Source organism: Schistosoma mansoni, chromosome 2 (genome assembly GCF_000237925.1).
Source record: "Schistosoma mansoni strain Puerto Rico chromosome 2, complete genome".
Taxonomy (NCBI): domain Eukaryota; kingdom Metazoa; phylum Platyhelminthes; class Trematoda; order Strigeidida; family Schistosomatidae; genus Schistosoma; species Schistosoma mansoni.
In genome coordinates this window covers 29,262,732-29,282,292 of record NC_031496.1, presented here as the reverse complement: position 1 = coordinate 29,282,292, position 19,561 = coordinate 29,262,732, and the positions used below count along the sequence as shown (strand labels likewise).

The 19,561-nt window shown below is 36.9% G+C and overlaps 1 protein-coding gene across 1 annotated transcript; it reads left to right on the top strand.

Moving 5' to 3' along the window:
* Nucleotides 1-1,389: 1,389 nt before the first annotated feature.
* Nucleotides 1,390-3,581, top strand: Smp_179000 (hypothetical protein). The gene is made up of 2 exons (XM_018796317.1): nt 1,390-3,361; nt 3,400-3,581. The coding sequence occupies exons 1-2, from the start codon at nt 1,508-1,510 to the stop codon at nt 3,526-3,528; spliced, it is 1,983 nt and encodes a 660-aa protein (XP_018650542.1). The 5' UTR covers nt 1,390-1,507; the 3' UTR covers nt 3,529-3,581.
* The last annotated feature ends 15,980 nt before the right edge of the window (nt 3,582-19,561 follow it).

Here is a 19,561-nt window from a genome sequence, read left to right as displayed (position 1 = left end):
GGTGTACAGATGGACATCCTTGATGGCAAGGGGAAGGTTGACATCATTTACCTTGATTTCTCAAAAGCTTTTGATAGGGCCAACCATATATGTCTTATCAATAAGCTCAAACAATTGATTATCAAACCACCTCTAATTGACTGGCTCACTTCATATCTAAAAATCGACATTTTAGGGTTAGGGCTAACTTCACGCTCTCTCAGGCTATGGGATGTCCTTGTGGGGTCCCTAAGGGCTCGGTACTAGGACCTCCTCTCTTCTTGATTTGCATGAGCGATCTTCCACAACGGATATCGTCAGACTTATTACCTTTTGCTGATGATGTGAGAGAGATACGTGACCAAAAGGATATACTAGCACTTCAAGAGGATCTGACTCGACTTCGAAGTTGGGCAGACGACAACGGACTAACCTTCAACACTTCAAAATGTAAAGTAGTCCATCTGCGACAGACTACAGTTGCAACTTGGGAAACTCCTCTCTAGAAGTATCCGAAGTCGAATACTGGTGCCCTAGGACTTGAAGTCTCAGGCTGTGACAAAAACGCCTTCCGAGCAAACTTTGCACTGGTAACACTGAAGCGCAATTATGGCCAGTTTGAATGAAAAACTTTCCACATAATCTTCAACAGTTTTATTCGTCCCCATTTAGAGCACGGAAACATAGTATTTCCTCACTCATTCCAAAAGGATAAGGACACTCTAGGGAGTATCCAACGGCGAGCCAGGAAATAAGTTCGGGACTCAAATTCAAACCTTATGAAGAGCACCTACAATCACTGAACCCTTACTCATTAGAGTATAGGCGTCTTAGAAGTGACCTTCTAATGGCTTACAGTACCCTTAAAACTTCTGGACATCCTCTTAAACACCTACTTAGGCTTAGTCCCAATACAAACTTTAAGGGTAACACCAAGAAACTGGAGACACAACATAGCAGAACGGACTACAGACACAAGCTTTTCTCCTTGAGAGTTGGAATTCACTGCCGACTGAGCTAGTCCAAGAGACTTCCCAGGAATCCTTTAAGAGGAAACTTGACCTATTTTAAGGACTAAGGATAACGTCTTATTATGATTTACCAATTTCCTTTTTAACTCTGTTATCAATAATATACCTAGGTTCCTGCCTGAAGGTATTTGTGATCCACTGCTACTAGACATGGAAGCCCGTTAAGCGAAAGCTTCTTCTATTCCGTCCACAACCATTTGAACTAACTCCAACAAACAGAATTGACACCAATCAACAAAGCGAAAAAATGTTGGCTCCTGGTGGTTAGTGAAATTGGTCTTGCTTTAATTTAATACTCTCGTCACATATTTCTCACATTCACTGGTGAATCAGAATCAGCCTTGAGACTTGCTCTTGTTTTAACTCCTCACCTAAGTAGATGCTGACTTTTCGATTCCCTTACATTAGTTAGCTATGGTACTGGATTTCTGTGGGATTAACATTGCAACAATCATCTTGATCCGAAAAAATTGATTTGTATTGGATATTTATTTAACATGGATCCTTACAGTCCATCACATCCGACTGACCAGGATATGGATTTAGAGTCTAATTCTCCTGCAACTCCGGAACAAGATGCTAATCAGAACCAGTTACCTCCTGACCAGTCTCTTAGCGATGTTGTGCCATTGCTTTTCAACTCTAATACGTTTGATTGTATGCAGGATACTAATGTTCCCCAACCAAACCACAACATGGAGGAATCACACTTTGAGGTAAGCAACGAACATAATTCATCAGGAGAAAGAGGGTGCGCTCCGTCTTTTCCAGTTAAGTCAATTGAAGAAAATGCTCCCAAAGAGACGAAGCATGGCTATCGAGCTCACACAAGACCGTCTAGTGTCCACAAACGGTCTGTCCAACCGCATCACCGTAGGAGTAGGTCACGTTCTCCCAAAAGAGGTAATAAGTTTGAGGATAAAATGAGTAGAAGGTCTCGATCTCATTCAAGGCACCGTGTTCGAAAGCACCGTTCAAGATCTCGTTCCAACGAACGCAGGCGGAGCCGATCTAGAACACCTCCAAGACATTCTCGAGTAGTTGACCGCCTCCCAGGTCCATGTTCTCGTTCCAGATCCCCAGCTAAATCAAGAAGGTCGGGTAATGAAAGACGTGTTTCCAGGTTCTCTGATGAACCAAATTTCTCATATAAAGCAAAGGAACGTGACTCTTTCGTTGATGACGGACACAAAGGTTTAGACTCGGTACGTTGGGAAGTTTCAAAACATGTGGAGGAACAGTCTGTACCTGAGACAGTCATAGAGAATGAACCAACTAACTCTCCAACAGAGGTTAGTGATGCCATGTCTGTTCCTAACGCTACTGCCGATATATTCCTTCAAGGTCAACCGCGATCCACTGTCCAACCTTTGAGTAGGTGGCAAAATACTGTTTGCAACAACTCTCCTTTTCTGCACAGGATCCCACAAATGAATTATAATCCTATGCGTTTTCCTCAAAATAACTATGGACTTATGGGGATTTCCACCTCAACATTTCCATCAGGCGTAATACCATATCCCAGTGCACCAATGCCTCCGAACTTTATGCAGCCACCTCCTTTGATTGTCCCCAGACTGAGTACAACTATGCTTCCTGGAGCTAATTCAGTTTTTCCCGGTCAGTGCATGCAATCAGTGCCAAGCATGCCTATGGTAATGTCGGGTCCTGGCTTCCAAACAAATACTCTGCCTCCACCTCCTCCACCCCCACCACCGCCACCCCCTACATTTGCGCAACAGATGCAGGCTCCTGCTTCCAACCTCTTAGAAACCTTAATGAGCAGAGCAGGCCTACCTTGTAATACTCTGAGTGATTTAAATCTAAATACTAAACCAAATGAGAAACCTGATTCTGTTTGTGAGAGCTCTCCCATGAAGCAAATCAACAAACTGTTAAGTTCAGCAGCAAGTTCTCTTTTAAACCAACTTGCCGGTAGCCAAAGAACGGATGTAGACACTTCCTCTTCCGATCCATTGCCACCTCCTCCCCCACCACCGTTACCGTTCCAGCAACATAATGAGCTGCCACCAACCACGTCTACTCTACCACATTCATTCGTACCTCCTCCACTCCCTACAGTAATCAATCCGTTTTCTAACAATGCAATCGGTGACAAAATGTTGCCTAATGGTGCATGTGGAGAAAATAAAAAGGAAATTAAGAAACCTTTTGGAGACATGAGGATTGAGGAAGTACTAGCAAAGCGGAAAAGATACGACTTCTCTTCACGTCGTGAGTGGCAAGAACGTATCGCCTTGGAAGTAAAATCAGTTTTAAAGCCTGCATACTCTCTACGCCGTATAAATAAAGAAGATTACAAAGAAATCATGAAAAAGGCTGTTACTAAGGTAAGAGATGTCAGTAAAATTATACTAGTTAATTGTAGATTTCGCGAAGTGGTACTTCTTCAATCAATACAGAAAAAATAAGCACATTTGTAAAGCTGTATATTGAAAAATATCATCGTATGCGTAAAATAAAAGCTCAGGCAACTGCAAAGGCAACTGTACAGTGAACGTGTTATTTTAATTTCATTGTAAATTGTACATAATATAGATTATTTAATATATACCAGGAGGTTATGTTTTTCAGCTTATGTTAAAAGCTACATTTTCTATATTTATAGGTGTTATATATTTTGTCATAATCAACGTACAGCCCAGCATAAATGTGCGTTAGCCCAAGTTGCCATGCCATTTCGGGATGTTGAGTTGAAATTAACAAGAATACCAAATAAGTCAAAGTCATTTAGTAATAGTGTCAATGAATAAGACTAAACATGAAGAATGTGGTTCGAAAAAGATGGATGTTTAGGCATTATGTGCATCATGGGGTGACGATACGTCGCTACATTTTCTGGTGTAACTTATACAACTACAGTTATTCATGAGGCTCCCTTCCCAACAGTGCTTCATCCCCGATTTCTGTCCTAGAAGTAGGTAACCTTGATTAATGTTTAGCTGTACCTACTTACATTTGTTTTCTAAAAACCAAAATAATTGACTAGGCGTATGATTCATTCAGTTATCCTCATAAGTACATCACCAATGTTGTCTGTCAGCAGTCATAAACGATTTAGTATTCACTCTCAAATTAATTGAACTTTATTAACCTTTTCCCCTAATTTACATCTTGTTGTTGATATGCAACTCTCATCCTAACAAATCCGATCGGGTCCTCAGGTTCTACTTAAGTAAAGTCCTAAAATCTGCTACATGTTCTTATTTTTACAACTTTTGTAGTGCTTTTCGGGCTGCAGTAGCATTTTAGGCAACAAAAATCCCAGCATATATGTATGTTTGCCTGTTCAGAGAGACAGAAATGCGACTACCACAATGAACAGTGGATGTTGGCTGAGACTAGTCCTAAAATCACTACACTTGCAATCCAATCAGTGTTGGCTTTCACACACGTGTTCTAAATTCTATTTCAGTCCCAAACTCACATGTTCCTTAAATGGTCAAGAGTTGGGTGTCCAAATATGTATAGTTGGATATCCCCATGCCTATGTTTTCTATGGTTGTGGGACACGTTACTCAAAAAGTCTTAGGTTTCCTTAAAATTTCTCTCTTACTATAACCCTTAAGTTAATGGTGCCAATGTAGAGCGGAAAGTTTAGACACGAGAGTCTGCTTAATGGAATTAATGTTTAAAAACTAATGGCTAAATGTTTCTCTACATTTGGCTGATAAAAGTTTCATTAGTTAGCTTTGACTGAGACTGGTAAGGAATTCAGTCCTAGTTGAAGTTAGCCCAATTAACGAACGATGTTAATCTTTGAAATATACTATTTGTGTTCTAAGTCGTGTCAAAATTTATCTTGTTAATTTTGAGTTTTCAATGTAGTATGACTAATTCTGGTACACCGATTAGTTCGCAATCGGTTGTCCGTGGTACACTCACATCTGCGTCCCACGTACGAACTCAGAACCTGAGCTCTTCCTGACATTACTATGATGTGTTGTTCTCTCGGCTCGATGGTTCGATTGTGGAGCTCCCATTAAACCATTTAGTTCAGGGAACAAAGCAGCAGTAAACTCATCCATATTGACCTGCAAATTTTCGTTATATTACCATAGTGTTTTCCAAACTCAGTAGGAAGTGGATCGAGCAGTCAAGGCTTATCTCGACAAGAACGATGATGGTGGAAATGAGGTGTAGTGCAGCGACTAATGTTTGTTTCTATTGACCTACGATGTCAAAGTTTAGTTTATATCGTCTTGTGACCAGCCTCAAGCGGTTATCCCTTGGGCATTGTGGTCACGCTCTCAGGTCACTAAGATCAACTCTAACCCAATTTCCTCTTCAGGCAACTCTAAAAGAACCTCTCCACAGTGCGAATAACCGGGAAGTTATAACTTCTCTCATACCTCTAACAGCACTTTAAACCATTGTATTCATAATCGATTTCCCTCTTTAATTGCTATTACTCCTCCTACCTTGGCTATCAACTCCAAACCTCTTTCTTCGACTTCCTCCTCAAGTGTCACCATGGTCACCAATTCTAGTGCTCGAAACACTGTCCCAGTTCTACTGAAACGTCACTCCAAACTACACCTTGGAGCCTTCAACGTACGTACCCTATGTCAAACCGGCCAACAGGCCTCCTTGGCTAAGACCCTAGAATCCCGTACCGTTGGTGTATGCTGTGTGTTCGAAACACACAGGATTCTAGTATGGTCATTCACTTGACGTCACTTAACCTAGAAGAGGAACCGACGAGATACACCCTCTGTGTATCTGGCGACCCGATGGCTAGTTCTCGTGGACTGACGAGTGTAGGCATAGCACTAAGTATGAGGGTAGAACAAGCACTTTTAGGATGGATTCCTCTTAACAGTCGTCTGTGTACTGTTCGGCTAAACGGCTCCATAAGAATTCGGAAGGATAAGGATACACGTCGTTGCCTTTTCGTCATCCGTGCCTACGATCCCACTGACTGCAACCCGGATGAAGTGAATGATGGATTTTACAGTAAGCTTTCTAGGCTTCCTCAAAAAGCTAATCACTCAGACATGGTACTCGTAGCACGTGACTTTAATGCTCAAGTGGGTAACTTAAACCAAACGGAGAGACTTTTAGGTGGTCATTTTGGTATTTTGGCTCAGCGATCAGGTAATGGTGACCGTCTGCTACAACTGTGCTCAGACAATCGTTTATTTCTAACAAGCACTAGTTTTAAACATGAAGAGGAAGATCGTCTAACATGGGGACCCCCTGAACCAAACCAACGATGCACTCAAGTGGACCATATTGCCGTCAGTCATCATTGGAGATGCACAATAGGTGGCTGCCGCTCGTTCTGGAATATTTGTTTAGACTCTGATCATGCTCCAATACGAGCACGAATTCGCTTGCACCTCACTGGACTCAGAAAAGCCATATTAAGAAGACCCATAAGAGTTTAACTTAGCGGTGAGAAAACCAAAGGTAAATTCCAGGAACAACTGGGGTCACACTTGTGTAATTCTGAAAACGAGATTGACCAAGATGTTGCTTGGAAAGATATACGAACATCTATGAAAACAGCAGCCACATCTATTAGTGATTTGAACTAAACCGTTACGAAAAACCAATGGGGTTTCTGCAACATTATATTTGAAATAATTTCAGCGGTTGAAATCTAAATAATTCCAACGTTTCGTTCAGCTGACTTGTCCGGACTTCTTCAGGGTAATAATCAAAATCAAACGTTGGAATTGTTTGAATTTCAATCGCTGAGATTATTTCAAATATAAATTTGACATATAATGACTTCTCTATACTCGGCGCCCAATTTTTGTCAAGCTATTCGTCCTAATCTTGAGGAATATTCGCATGGAGGGATTAGTTTGACTAATATAGCGTCTAAAATACTAGCCTCAATAATTATCGGGCGCCTAAGGAAGACTCATGAACTGCAAATATGAGAAAACCAGACTGGCTTCAGACCTGGTCGTGACTGCATCGACCACATATTCACCATTCATCAGATCTTAGAATACAAGCATGCTTATTGGCGTCCAACAATGATGGTTTTTCTTGACTTAAAAATAGCATTTGACTCTGTAGACTGAGAGGTTCTGTGGCAGTGTCTGTCATTAGAAAGAGTATCTCGGGAGGGCTCTTTACTTGAGTACTACCAGTCGAGTCAGAGCTTATGGCGAACTGTCATCTGGCTTTACAGCCTTAATTGGTGTACAACAAGGTTGTCCAGTATCTCCACTTTTGTTCAATTTCATCGTAGACCTACTGCTGGAAATAACGTCCTTATCGTCTGGATTTTGGGTAATTGATCTCCTATCAGGAGGTCCACTTATCGACTTAGAATATGCAGATGACATAGTCTTGTTTGGTGAAGATGCTGATAAAGTGTTGAATCTTTTGATAGCACTGAGCGGGAATGACGGGATGTTTGAGGTGAGTTTCTCCCTCCTCTAGATGCAAATTTTTGCTTCAGAACTGACCTGTGTCAACGCCTGAACTAAGGATAGAGCGTGAAGTAGTCGAATGACTTACTTTTTAATTAGTAAATTGAACCAACTTAGAATTGTCTGTATAGTTCGTTGACTCAAAATACAGAATTCGGTTGTCTAACATTGTGGAGAATTGCTAGATTCCTTCTAATTTTATTTCTCATGAGTCAGATTTTAAGAAATATCCTAAGGAATCCCAACGAATATTGGGAGAGTAATTTTTTTATCTGTATTAACTGAAGCGGCCGCAGTCCACAATGACTTAATTGAGCCACATCTAATTTCCAGTTAGGTCAGAATATTAATTTAATATCTCAGACTTTGAGCGAAATTAATGCGACAAGCCTTCCATTTTGGTATTCATGTCAATCAATCGTCCACGACCTAGGACTTATCATTAATATGTATCGATTCAAATTACCAATATTTGATATCACGACGAGAAGGGTAAATAACAAGATACGAAACATTACAAAAACGAACACCAATCGGAGTGGAAACATAAGATTCATGATTCAAATGGAACGAATGTAATCAACGAATGGGATTTACTCAGTTAAACTAAACTCACGATTCTAGAAGAAAGTAAGTGGTGAAGGTATACGAGCTATTACGACTAACTTTGGACCGTGTTACTAAATATGTCCAACCATAGATTACAATTAACCTACTAACCTAACCCTCAAATTCTGCATTTATGGGAAAGCTCAATTTCCTACCAAAGCCGTAACCAGAGGTCAAGCAAATAGAAGATCATAAGAATCTTTATCTTCGCTTGAATATTTAACAATAATAATATTACTTACGCCTGTTACTCCCGATGGAGCAAAGGCCGCCGACCAGCATTCTCCAACCCACTCTGTCCTGGGTCTTCCTTTCTAGTTCAATCCAACTTTTGTTCATTTTTCTCATGTCTGTCTCCATTTCTCGGCAGAATGTGTTCCTTGGTCTTCCTCTTTTCCTTTGGCCTTCAGGATTCCATGTGAGGGCTTGTCATGTGACGCAGTTGGGTGATTTCCTCAATGTGTATCCAATCCACTTCCAGCACTTCTTCCTCCGCTCAAATCTGGTTTGTTCTCTACCACAGTAGGTTGTTGCTGAGAGTGTCTGGCCAACGGATCCGAAGTATTTTGCGTAGACAACTGTTAATAAACACCTGTATCTTCTAGATGATAGCTTTCATAGTTCTCCAGGTTTCCACCTCATAAAGTAGAACTGTCTTGACATTTGTATTGAAAATTGTGATCTTGGTGTTGGTTGAAAATTGTTTTGAGTTCCAGATGGTTTTCAGTTGTAAATATGTTGCTCTTGCTTTGCCAATCCGTGCCTGCACATTGGCATCAAATCCACTGTGTTCATCCATGATGGTGCCCAGATATGTAAAGGTTTTCACATCCTCCGAAACTTCTCCGTCAAGTGTGATTCGAATTGATGCATGTTGTGTTGTATCAGAAAATCTTGCTTTTCCATTTAATAATATAATATAATATATAAACTATCAATTTCTGCTGATATTAATTTTTTTACTCAATTTAACCTTCCTGTTATAAATGATTTGTCGACTGATGGTGCTTTGATTTCTTTGATTAAAGAAGGAAAATTGTCTATCTCTTCTGTACTCAGTAAATTTTAAACAAAGTAACTGGAAGTCTTTCATTTGCCATTCTTTGGAGAATAAAACACTTACAAATAGATAACAAAACTAATATGATTAAGAGTCATTTGGTAGTAGTTAATGTCTCATTGTCTAAACCTTAATCTTGAATGATTTCTGTTAATAAGGCTTCGATCGTGATCACTTTATTTGATACTGAACAGTTCAACTTACTGGTCAAATGACCAAACGAACTAGTTTCAGAATTGAATCACAGACGAAAACTCCAACTGTAGTGCAAATCCCTTTACGAATTCTTTTTAATATTGTGTACTGTTGTTAAATATTTCGAAATACTATATGTATACTCTAGGTTACATATACAACTTGTTGATGTTTGCCTATGATCTACGTCAAAAGCCTTTTCATAATGATCTTAGACTACAAGAAACATGGAAATAACAAATTAATCTAGGTACAAATTATTCGTTTCCCTAGGGATTTATCACTTGTTCAAAGGTTTCAGAAACAAGCTTTCTGAGTAGTTAACTCAGATATTCTACCTGGATAACTGGTAATGTAAGTTGTTTACTTGGTATACGCTCGTTTATATGACATCGAATCGCACACTTTTAATGTAAAGATTTGTGATGCGCCACGGCCATCTTAATCGAAGTGCGGCCTGGTTTGAACCGTTAAGCCAGTGGTTAAAAGTTGAGTTCCTTGAATATTAAACTACCCTTTTATACATATTAGTTTCTAATAGGAACTGAAAATTGGATTTTATCATTTAGTGATTTGTAATTCGATCTAATTATTGTTGAATTCTTTCTTCTAAATCATTTGTATCATACAGATGATTGAGTAGAGAATCGTCTAATAACACTGATATAACGGATATAAACCACGTATTGGAATAGCCTGTAAACTGTACAATAATCGTTCTTCTCTTTATTCATGTTCTTATCTCGTAGCACTTACTGAAAATTAAATACGTTTAAACGAGAGAGGTTGATTTCGGAATTACATAAGTTGTCACTACTGTGATGTTATGGATGATTTAAATGACTGGATAACATAAATCGAAACATCAGAAATAGTGTCAGTCTTTATGAGAATGTGGATCTACTTTGTCCAAAACATAAGCATCAAACACATATCATTCTGTTGATGATTTTCAGCATAATATACACAATAAGGCAGTGTAGAATAAAATCAACTAATTTTATTACAGTTGGTTAGATGTATGAAAGTACTTATTCTGCCAATTAAGAAAATATTTAAAGCAAGCTAAAATATCTCAAATCGTTCCTTTTATTACTTTGGTGTAATTCACTTAGTAAATAATAATTTTAACTTGATAAGTCGTCTTTGGCAAGATAGAAATAGGAGGATAGTTACCGATTATTAACCACACTAGTCGATCACTGTTTAGTGCAGAGCAACTAATATCTCTTGTCAATAGACGAAGATTGACTTATCTGATTAATTTGATGGGCAAGAATTAGACCTTACAGATGTTGGAGAGTTGGTGACTTACAAAACTGATTGCTTCTAATCCCCTATGACGTCTAATCATGTTCAATTTCCTGTTATTTTATTGGATAAAAACCTATTCTTGTGGTTAATGGACTTTATTTTGATACCACTTCTTCCTAATGGTTGAACAGCTATCACACCGCCATCGTATCATTGCATTTCATCTTTCGAATCATCCTTCATAACTCCATCTCAGCTGTGATTTGATCCAACCATAACATTATTGATGGAACTGTAATAAAGGATTTGCAACACAAATATTTTAAGCAAAGATGGCTAGTAGCTAGCAGCGGAATCCAGGACTCGCATCTCGTTCTTTTTGGGACTCGTCAGCTGAATGTGCCTTTATTTCAGAGTTGATGTTCTCTCTGGGACTCGAGCTAAGTGCTTTTTCGCTTCAAACGGCACCGCTTTGTAAACTTAGCTACTGAATCCAGATAGCCACTAGCTTGTGTAGTGGGGCGAAATTTAATTCATTCTTATTGGTTGTTTGAATCTTCCCATGGATGTGTAGGATTGCACTTGATCAATTTCTTTTCTTATGTGTGCATTCGGTGAAGATTGCATCGATATTGTCAATAATCCATAAATATTCCGAGCAGAAATGGATAGTGGTTAGCTGTGAAGACTGATCAATTGCATTCCTGAACATCAATGGTACGATCCAAACAGCCAATATATATGAATTACGACTATCTTAGCTAAAACTTAAAACAGATCTAAGAAAAAAAGGGTAGTATAAAAATTCCAGTTTAAATCTATCAGACTATTAAGAGAGATTAAAATGGATGAACTGTGACATGTAATGTGGTGTAATGTAATTTTATCATTTTAAAAAAAGTCATTTTAGTGTTTACTTTCATTTATTTACATTCATCAATTTATTACTACCGCAGATTAGAATGAATTTCAATTAATTTAGAATTTTCATAGTTGAAATCATGAGTCAATTGAAGCTAGACCACCAAGGAAAACCTGGAAGCACTGGACGGCCGTTTCGTCCTATTATGGGACTCCTCAGCAGTGCGCATCCATTCCTTGAGTTCTAGTGGGAAGCAGTGACCAGTGGAGTTCTACCAAGTCTGTTGTAGAAATATCAACTCACTGAAGACAACTGGTGAACGGTTGCTCAAAATCGTGGATTGGTTGAAGTTAGACATTAACACCGTTGGATGCCGGCTCAGTGGTCTATCGGTTAAGGGCTCTGGCTCGAGACTGGTAGGTTCTGGGGTCGAATCTCGCGGAGTGCGGGATCCTGGATGCGCTCTGCTGAGGAGTTTCATAATAGGACGAAATGGCCGTCCAGTGCTTCCAGGTTTTCCATGGTGGTCTAGCTTCAATTGACTCGTGATTTCAACTATGAAAATACTAAATTCTTCACAAAACCCCCTCTGATCTATTATTTAGAATTTTTAATCGACAGAAACACCATGAAACTTGATCTAATTGCGCACTAATTCAAATCCCAATAATTTAAATAAATTTTAACAATAGAGAAAGGAGATGAATAGGCAAAATAAAATCTAAATTAATGAGAATAATAACAATAGTAATAGTAAGAGAAAGGTACAGACTTAAAGAAATGAGACGAAGGTACAGTAATATTATAGAATAAAACGATTCTCAGATTTTATTGGAAGGCGAAAAGTGAATGTGTGGTGTATGCTACTGATGTCAACAGATATAAGTAGTGTGTGTCATCAGTCGAAAGTGAAATCTCTGGAAGCAGAAGGTTAAGGAGATCAAAGAAAAGAGAATGAGAACAGAGAATGATTGGTGTGAGAATGAATGAACAATGAAGTTTGAGACAATTGACTGACATTTTTGCAAATAAATAATTTACTTTATGGTTCCCAGATTTTACTAAGATATTCTGTAATTTTGTGTTCAGGTACATTTTGGTTGCCCCCACTTGTGTTCTGGTTCCCTACATCTGTATCTTTATCAATGACATCAACTTTGAAAAAAACCAATAATAGTTGTCAACCTTCAACTTCAGTTATTTAATTAATATCAATAAATGTGTAGAAACTATTGCAAACAAATTATACTACTAAGTAAAAATCAATAATGACTCTGTTACTTTGAAACTTGGTCAATAATCTATTATTGGTCATATCCGATTATGGAAAACAAAAATGATTAAAAGTATAATTTCACATAAATGATAATTATCAGAAGGGGTTTTGTGGAGATTTTAGTAATTTTATAGAGTTGAGATCATGAGTCAGTTGAAGCTAGACCACCATGGAAAACCTGGAAGCACTGGACGGCCATTTCGTCCTATTATGAGACTCCTCAGCAGTGCGTATCCACGATCCCTCACTCGCAGGATGATGATGATTGATGATAATTGAATCTTAGATGTTTTGATGAAACATTTCATGATTATTCAAGAGTTCTAGGTATAAATCAGTTTCATTATTAGTTAATATATATCTTGTTAATCTCCAAATTAATCATTTACTAGTTGTAACTTCTATGATGCTAGAAAAATTCTATTGAAAATATACGAAGCAAAATTTGTAGTGATTGTTCAATTTTGAAGATAGTTGAGATCAAGGACCTGAATTAAGTCAAACAACCATCGGTCTATTTTACAACTACTAAGAAGTGTGTATTCACGATCCCATCAGAGATCCACTTCAGGACATATAGGTCTCGTGAAGAGTCTGTTAACTCTGGTAGTACAATTTCACGAAATGAATAAAGTTAGAAACGTTAATTATTGGATGCCAATTCAACAGTCTGAAGGTTTTATTCTCTCAGCAAAGACCAAACAACTTAGATTTGACCCCAGATGTAGTTGTATATGTTCAGTTTGGAGTAGTTCCAACAAATGTCTCAGTGCTTTTTGATCATCAGCATTTATCTTGCTAAAATCACTCACTGTGTTATATCTTAGCAGAGATTAAATTATGGATAACTTCTGAGAGCTATTAATGAACTAATATAACTATTCAGCAACTAGATCATGTATATTTATATTTCTCTTATTAAAAGCTTTATTTTAACCCATAGAGTATTATTATACGATTTACTGTTCTTGAGTTGTGCCCAGTCTATTAATTACAGTCTCTCACAATCACAGCCGCTGTTTGGCTTGATTCTGTACATTTGCTATTTTTATTTTGTGACCAATAAGGACACTAGGCTGCTCATACCGATCAATAAGTCATTGGTTTGACACAGTGCTAAGATTGTATAAGTCGTAAGTCACGTGATAAATTAGCCGGCAAAAAGTCACAACACTTTAGTGTAAACTATCTTCTAAATAAGAAGACAATTCATGGAATCTAATTAGGATAATCAGACTCCATATTCATGTAAAAATAACAAACCATAAAGGGATGGAAATGATCCAAGCTCAAGTGTAGTAGTCAAATTCAGAAATAAATCACAATGAAAATCAGATAATGGAACTATAATAACATAGAATAATGTTGAACCTGAACCAACTACAGAGATCTGATGTCCGTACTACATTCTTTGAACATAATAAGAGAATTTACAATTACCAGTAACAATGACTATGGACAGCTTGAGGAAATTTCCCTAATATGTTTGTTAAATGAATTCGACAATCAATTTAGAGACTATTCTGGTGATATTTCTTAAAATTAATGTTTGTTAATAATAAATTTACTTCGTATTGTTTACTTGTACCTTCCCATTGTTGTTTAGCACTGCAATTGATCAGTCTTTTGTTGGCATATGCGCACACGTGCAGACTGCCTCGATATTGCCTCAAGTCACAAGCTTTATAAGCAAAGATGGATGATGAGTAGCAGTGGAATCCAGCACACCCATTTCGTCCTATTTTTGGACTCGCCAGCTGAATATGCCTGCGTCCCAGAGTTGATGTTCACTCTGAGACTCGAGCCCAGTACCATATGCTTCAAATACCATCACGTTATCGACTTAGCTACTAAGTCCTGATAGGGACTGATCAATTGTAGCCCTAAACAACAATGAGAAGATACAAGCAAACAATACCAAGTGAATTTAAACTCCACCCCATTGCACAAGCAGAGAGCTATCAGGACTCAGTATCCAAGTAGATAACGCTGTGGCGTTTGAAGCGAACGGTATTGGTTTTTATCATTGTTAAAAACTATCAATGTCCAATCCTGGAATAATGTCATTGACATTTAAATAATTAAAAGAAAAAAAACAAGAAATAAAATTAATGGAGAGTATATGTACATTTTTCTCTGTTATATTTTTGTTTTTCACATTTTGAAAATCATATCAGTCTATTTGTAAGAACTTTCGTCTAAATTAGATCGAATAGTTCCACAGCATTTAGTTGCCGAGTTGATGTAAGACACTAAATAGGAAATATACATTTTTCATAGTTGAAAAATATACATTTCCTTGAAAAAGCTTGGACCAGATTGCTAGGCGAAATGTTGGATTTACTTCAAATTCATTCGCTAACATTTTACAAATATATATTATTCCTATTTAATATCATTTCGAGTTCCAGAGTGAACATCAACTCTGTGATGCAGGCACATACAGCTGATGAGTCTCACATAGGACGAGACGCGCGTCCTGGATTCCACTGCTAGCTATCATCCATCTTTGGTTATAAAGTTTGTTAATAATGTTTAAATGGAATCAGATTACTTGATTGATTTTTAACACTAAAAAATGTACTCCAGAATTACGGCGTTCAACAGATAATAACGTCGTGTACATATCAATTTGTAAATACATTGTAATGTAACGCGATTTTAGTATACATATTCACTGGTGGTCTAGTTCCTTTATATCGATTTACAAACAATAGTGAAAATTTCTGATATTTTAAGAATAACAGATTAATATGATGCTAACAGTTATGACTTATCGAAACATTTTACTAAATGAAAACGTGATTTCAAGTGATAACCATATTTTTTTTGCCCATTATGTTGTATCGAAAAGTATGCGTCGAACACTTTTTGAAACTGACTTGATATTTTATAATCAATAATTTAAACGTTTCGTTACTTCAACAAGTAAAGTCAACAGAAGTTACTCCTGAAAAATCTCAGAAAATAGCTGTCAATTATCTATCATCATTTCGATATTTATTATTTGTCAGCCTGTTCTTTTTTTAAATTTTATTTATCCACACGGTCTAGTAAAATAGTGTAATTTGAAAAATCCTCAATCTGACAAGCATAATTTGGAAGAATTCTTAAAATAACGTTAGTATTAGTGGCAATGTTTAATATCAGTCAGGAATCCTTTGAATTAGTCTATAAATTCATAACAAATATCAATATACTGACGCTATTAATTAATGTCTGGTGGTCAACTGGATTATGAAGGACTTAACATCTAAGAAGAAGCACGGAATACAATGGACATCTAGGAATCAACTAGAAGATTTGGAATTTTCAGAAGACCTAGCCCTTCTATCCTGTACACACGAACAAATGCAGATGAAGGCAACTAATGTAGCATCAGTCTCTGAATCAAGATCTTAAAATATAACACTGAGAACACCAACCGAATTACACTTGATGGAGAAACTCTCGAAGAAGTGGAAAGTTTTACGTATCTGAGAAGCATCATCGATAAACGAGAAGGATCTGATGCAGACTGAAAGGCGAGGATTGGCAAAATAAAAACAGCATTCCTGCAGGTGAAGAGCATATGAAACTCAAAACAACTGTCAACCAATATCAAAATTTTCAATGCGAACATCAAGACAGTTCTACTGTTCGGAACTGAAACTTGGAGAACTACGACAACAATTATCAAAAGTGTACAAATATTTATAAGCAATTGTCTACGCAAGGTACTCAATGTCCGTTGACCGGATACCATCAACAACAGTCTACTATGAAAGAGAAAAAACCAAATTCCATCTGAAGAGGAAATTGGGAAAAGACGTTGGAAGTGGATAGTACACACATTCAGGAAATCATCAAACTACATCACGAAGCAAGTGCTAACTTGGAATCCTGAAGGGAAACAAAAAAGAGGAAGACCAAAAAAACACATTACACCGAGAATTGAAAGCAGACATAAAAAGTATTATTAGCAACTGGAAAAAACTGGAAAAGAATGCCCAGGATAGAGGTAAATGGAGAATGTTGGTGAGCGGCCCATACTCCTCCATGAGGGATGAAATTGATTCACACATATAAAAATATATGATTCTATATTGCCAATAATACATTCTCTACACTGGAAAGAGATTTCCTGACTTGGAGACACACCTCTAAATTATATTTCAATAATATTAACCAAGAATGATAATTTGTTGCGTTTACAAAGGAAAATATAAAATTGTTAAAAAATGAACAAAATTAGATAATTAGACTTCAACTCAAAGACTATTGAAAATATATGAATAAACACAAACTGTTATAAACATAAAGATCAATCCTATTATTCAAAATATTTCTTCATAAGAAATAAACAATTTTTTTGGGGGGAGGGAGGGAAAGGAATTAAAGTTAAATAAACTAAAAAAACCGCTCACTAGTGACTGGCTCCATGAGGTATTTCCTGGAGTTCTAGTGAGAAACAGTGACCAGTGGAGTTCAACCAGGTCTGTTGGGAGATATCAACTCACTGAAGACATTGGTGAATGGTTGCTCAATTTCGTGGATTGGTTGAAGTTAGACATTAACACCGTTGGATGCCGGCTCAGTGGTCTAACAGTCAAGTGCTCTGGCGCGAGACTGATAGGACCTGGGTTCGAGTCTCTCGAGTCGGGATCGTGGATGCACACTGCTGAGGAGTCTCACAATAGGACGAAACGGCCGTCCAGTGCTTCCTGGTTTCCCATGGTGGTCTAGCTTCAATTGACTCATGATTTCAACTATATATAAAAAAAAGTTACTCAAATTTCAAGTTATCTTCTGATGAATAATTTTACAAAAATCTCAATTAAAAAACAATAGACTGATATTAAATAGGAATAATATTTACTTGTAAAATGTTAGCGAATGAATTTGAAGTAAATCCAACATTTCGCCTAGCAATCTGGTCCAAGCTTTTTCAAGGAAATGTATATTTTTCAACTATGAAAAATGTATATTTCCTATTTAGTGTCTTACATCAACTCGGCAACTAAATGCTGTGAAACTATTCGATCTAATTTAGACGAAAGTTCTTACAAATAGACTGATATGATTTTCAAAATGTGAAAAACAAAAATATAACAGAGAAAAATGTACATATACTCTCCATTAATTTTATTTCTTGTTTTTTTTCTTTTAATTATTTAAATGTCAATGACATTATTCCAGGATTGGACATTGATAGTTTTTAACAATGATAAAAATCAATAAGATTCTATGAAATTACTAATAAGATAATATAATAATAGGTTATAGTTACTAATTGATAATAATTAGAAGTTCATTAGACTTAGCAACCAAAAAAAATTTTTTAAATATTTTATATGTAATCAATCCTGCTTGTTGAGTTTCTTCAAAAATCAATAAAACGAATTCAATGGATATTTTCATTTATTAACATACATTTTAATTTTTATGAAATGGTATAATATGTATATATTATGCGTAATGATAGTTTTTTTTCAATTTTTTTCTTATAGATAACACTATGGGGGCTTCTTTGACACTACGACGTACCAGAGAAGATAGGCAATATTATACGGTATTTCTATGATGGATTAAACTGCCAAATCGTCCATGCTTGACAACTCACTGACTCGTTTGAGTTAAAGACCGATGTCAGGCAAGGTTGCTTACTCTCACCCTTTCTCTTTCTCCTGGTGATTGACTGGATCATGAAGACGTCAACATCTGGAGGAAAGCACAGGATACAGTGGACAGCTAGGACGATTTAGACTTTGCAGATGATCTGGCTCTTCTATCACACACGCAACAACAAATGCAGGAGAAGACGACCAGTGTAGCAGCAGCCTCAGCAGCAGTAGGTCTCAATATACACCAATCGAAAAGCAAAATTCTCCGATACAACACAAACCAGGTCGCACTTCGATTAAGATGGCCGTGGCGCATCACAAATCTTTACATTAAAAGTGTGCGATTCGATGTCATATAAACGAGCGTATACCAAGTTAACAACTTACATTACCAGTTATCCAGGTAGAATATCTGAGTTAACTACTCAGAAAGCTTGTTTCTGAAACCTTTGAACAAGTGATAAATCCCTAGGGAAACGAATAATTTGTACCTAGATTAATTTGTTATTTCCATGTTTCTTGTAGTCTAAGATCATTATGAAAAGGCTTTTGACGTAGATCATAGGCAAACATCAACAAGTTGTATATGTAACCTAGAGTATACATATAGTATTTCGAAATATTTAACAACAGTACACAATATTAAAAAGAATTCGTAAAGGGATTTGCACTACAGTTGGAGTTTTCGTCTGTGATTCAATTCTGAAACTAGTTCGTTTGGTCATTTGACCAGTAAGTTGAACTGTTCAGTATCAAATAAAGTGATCACGATCGAAGCCTTATTAACAGAAATCATTCAAGATTAAGGTTTAGACAATGAGACATTAACTACTACCAAATGACTCTTAATCATATTAGTTTTGTTATCTATTTGTAAGTGTTTTATTCTCCAAAGAATGGCAAATGAAAGACTTCCAGTTACTTTGTTTAAAATTTACTGAGTACAGAAGAGATAGACAATTTTCCTTCTTTAATCAAAGAAATCAAAGCACCATCAGTCGACAAATCATTTATAACAGGAAGGTTAAATTGAGTAAAAAAATTAATATCAGCAGAAATTGATAGTTTATATATTATATTATATTATTAAATGGAAAAGCAAGATTTTCTGATACAACACAACATGCATCAATTCGAATCACACTTGACGGAGAAGTTTCGGAGGATGTGAAAACCTTTACATATCTGGGCACCATCATGGATGAACACAGTGGATTTGATGCCAATGTGCAGGCACGGATTGGCAAAGCAAGAGCAACATATTTACAACTGAAAACCA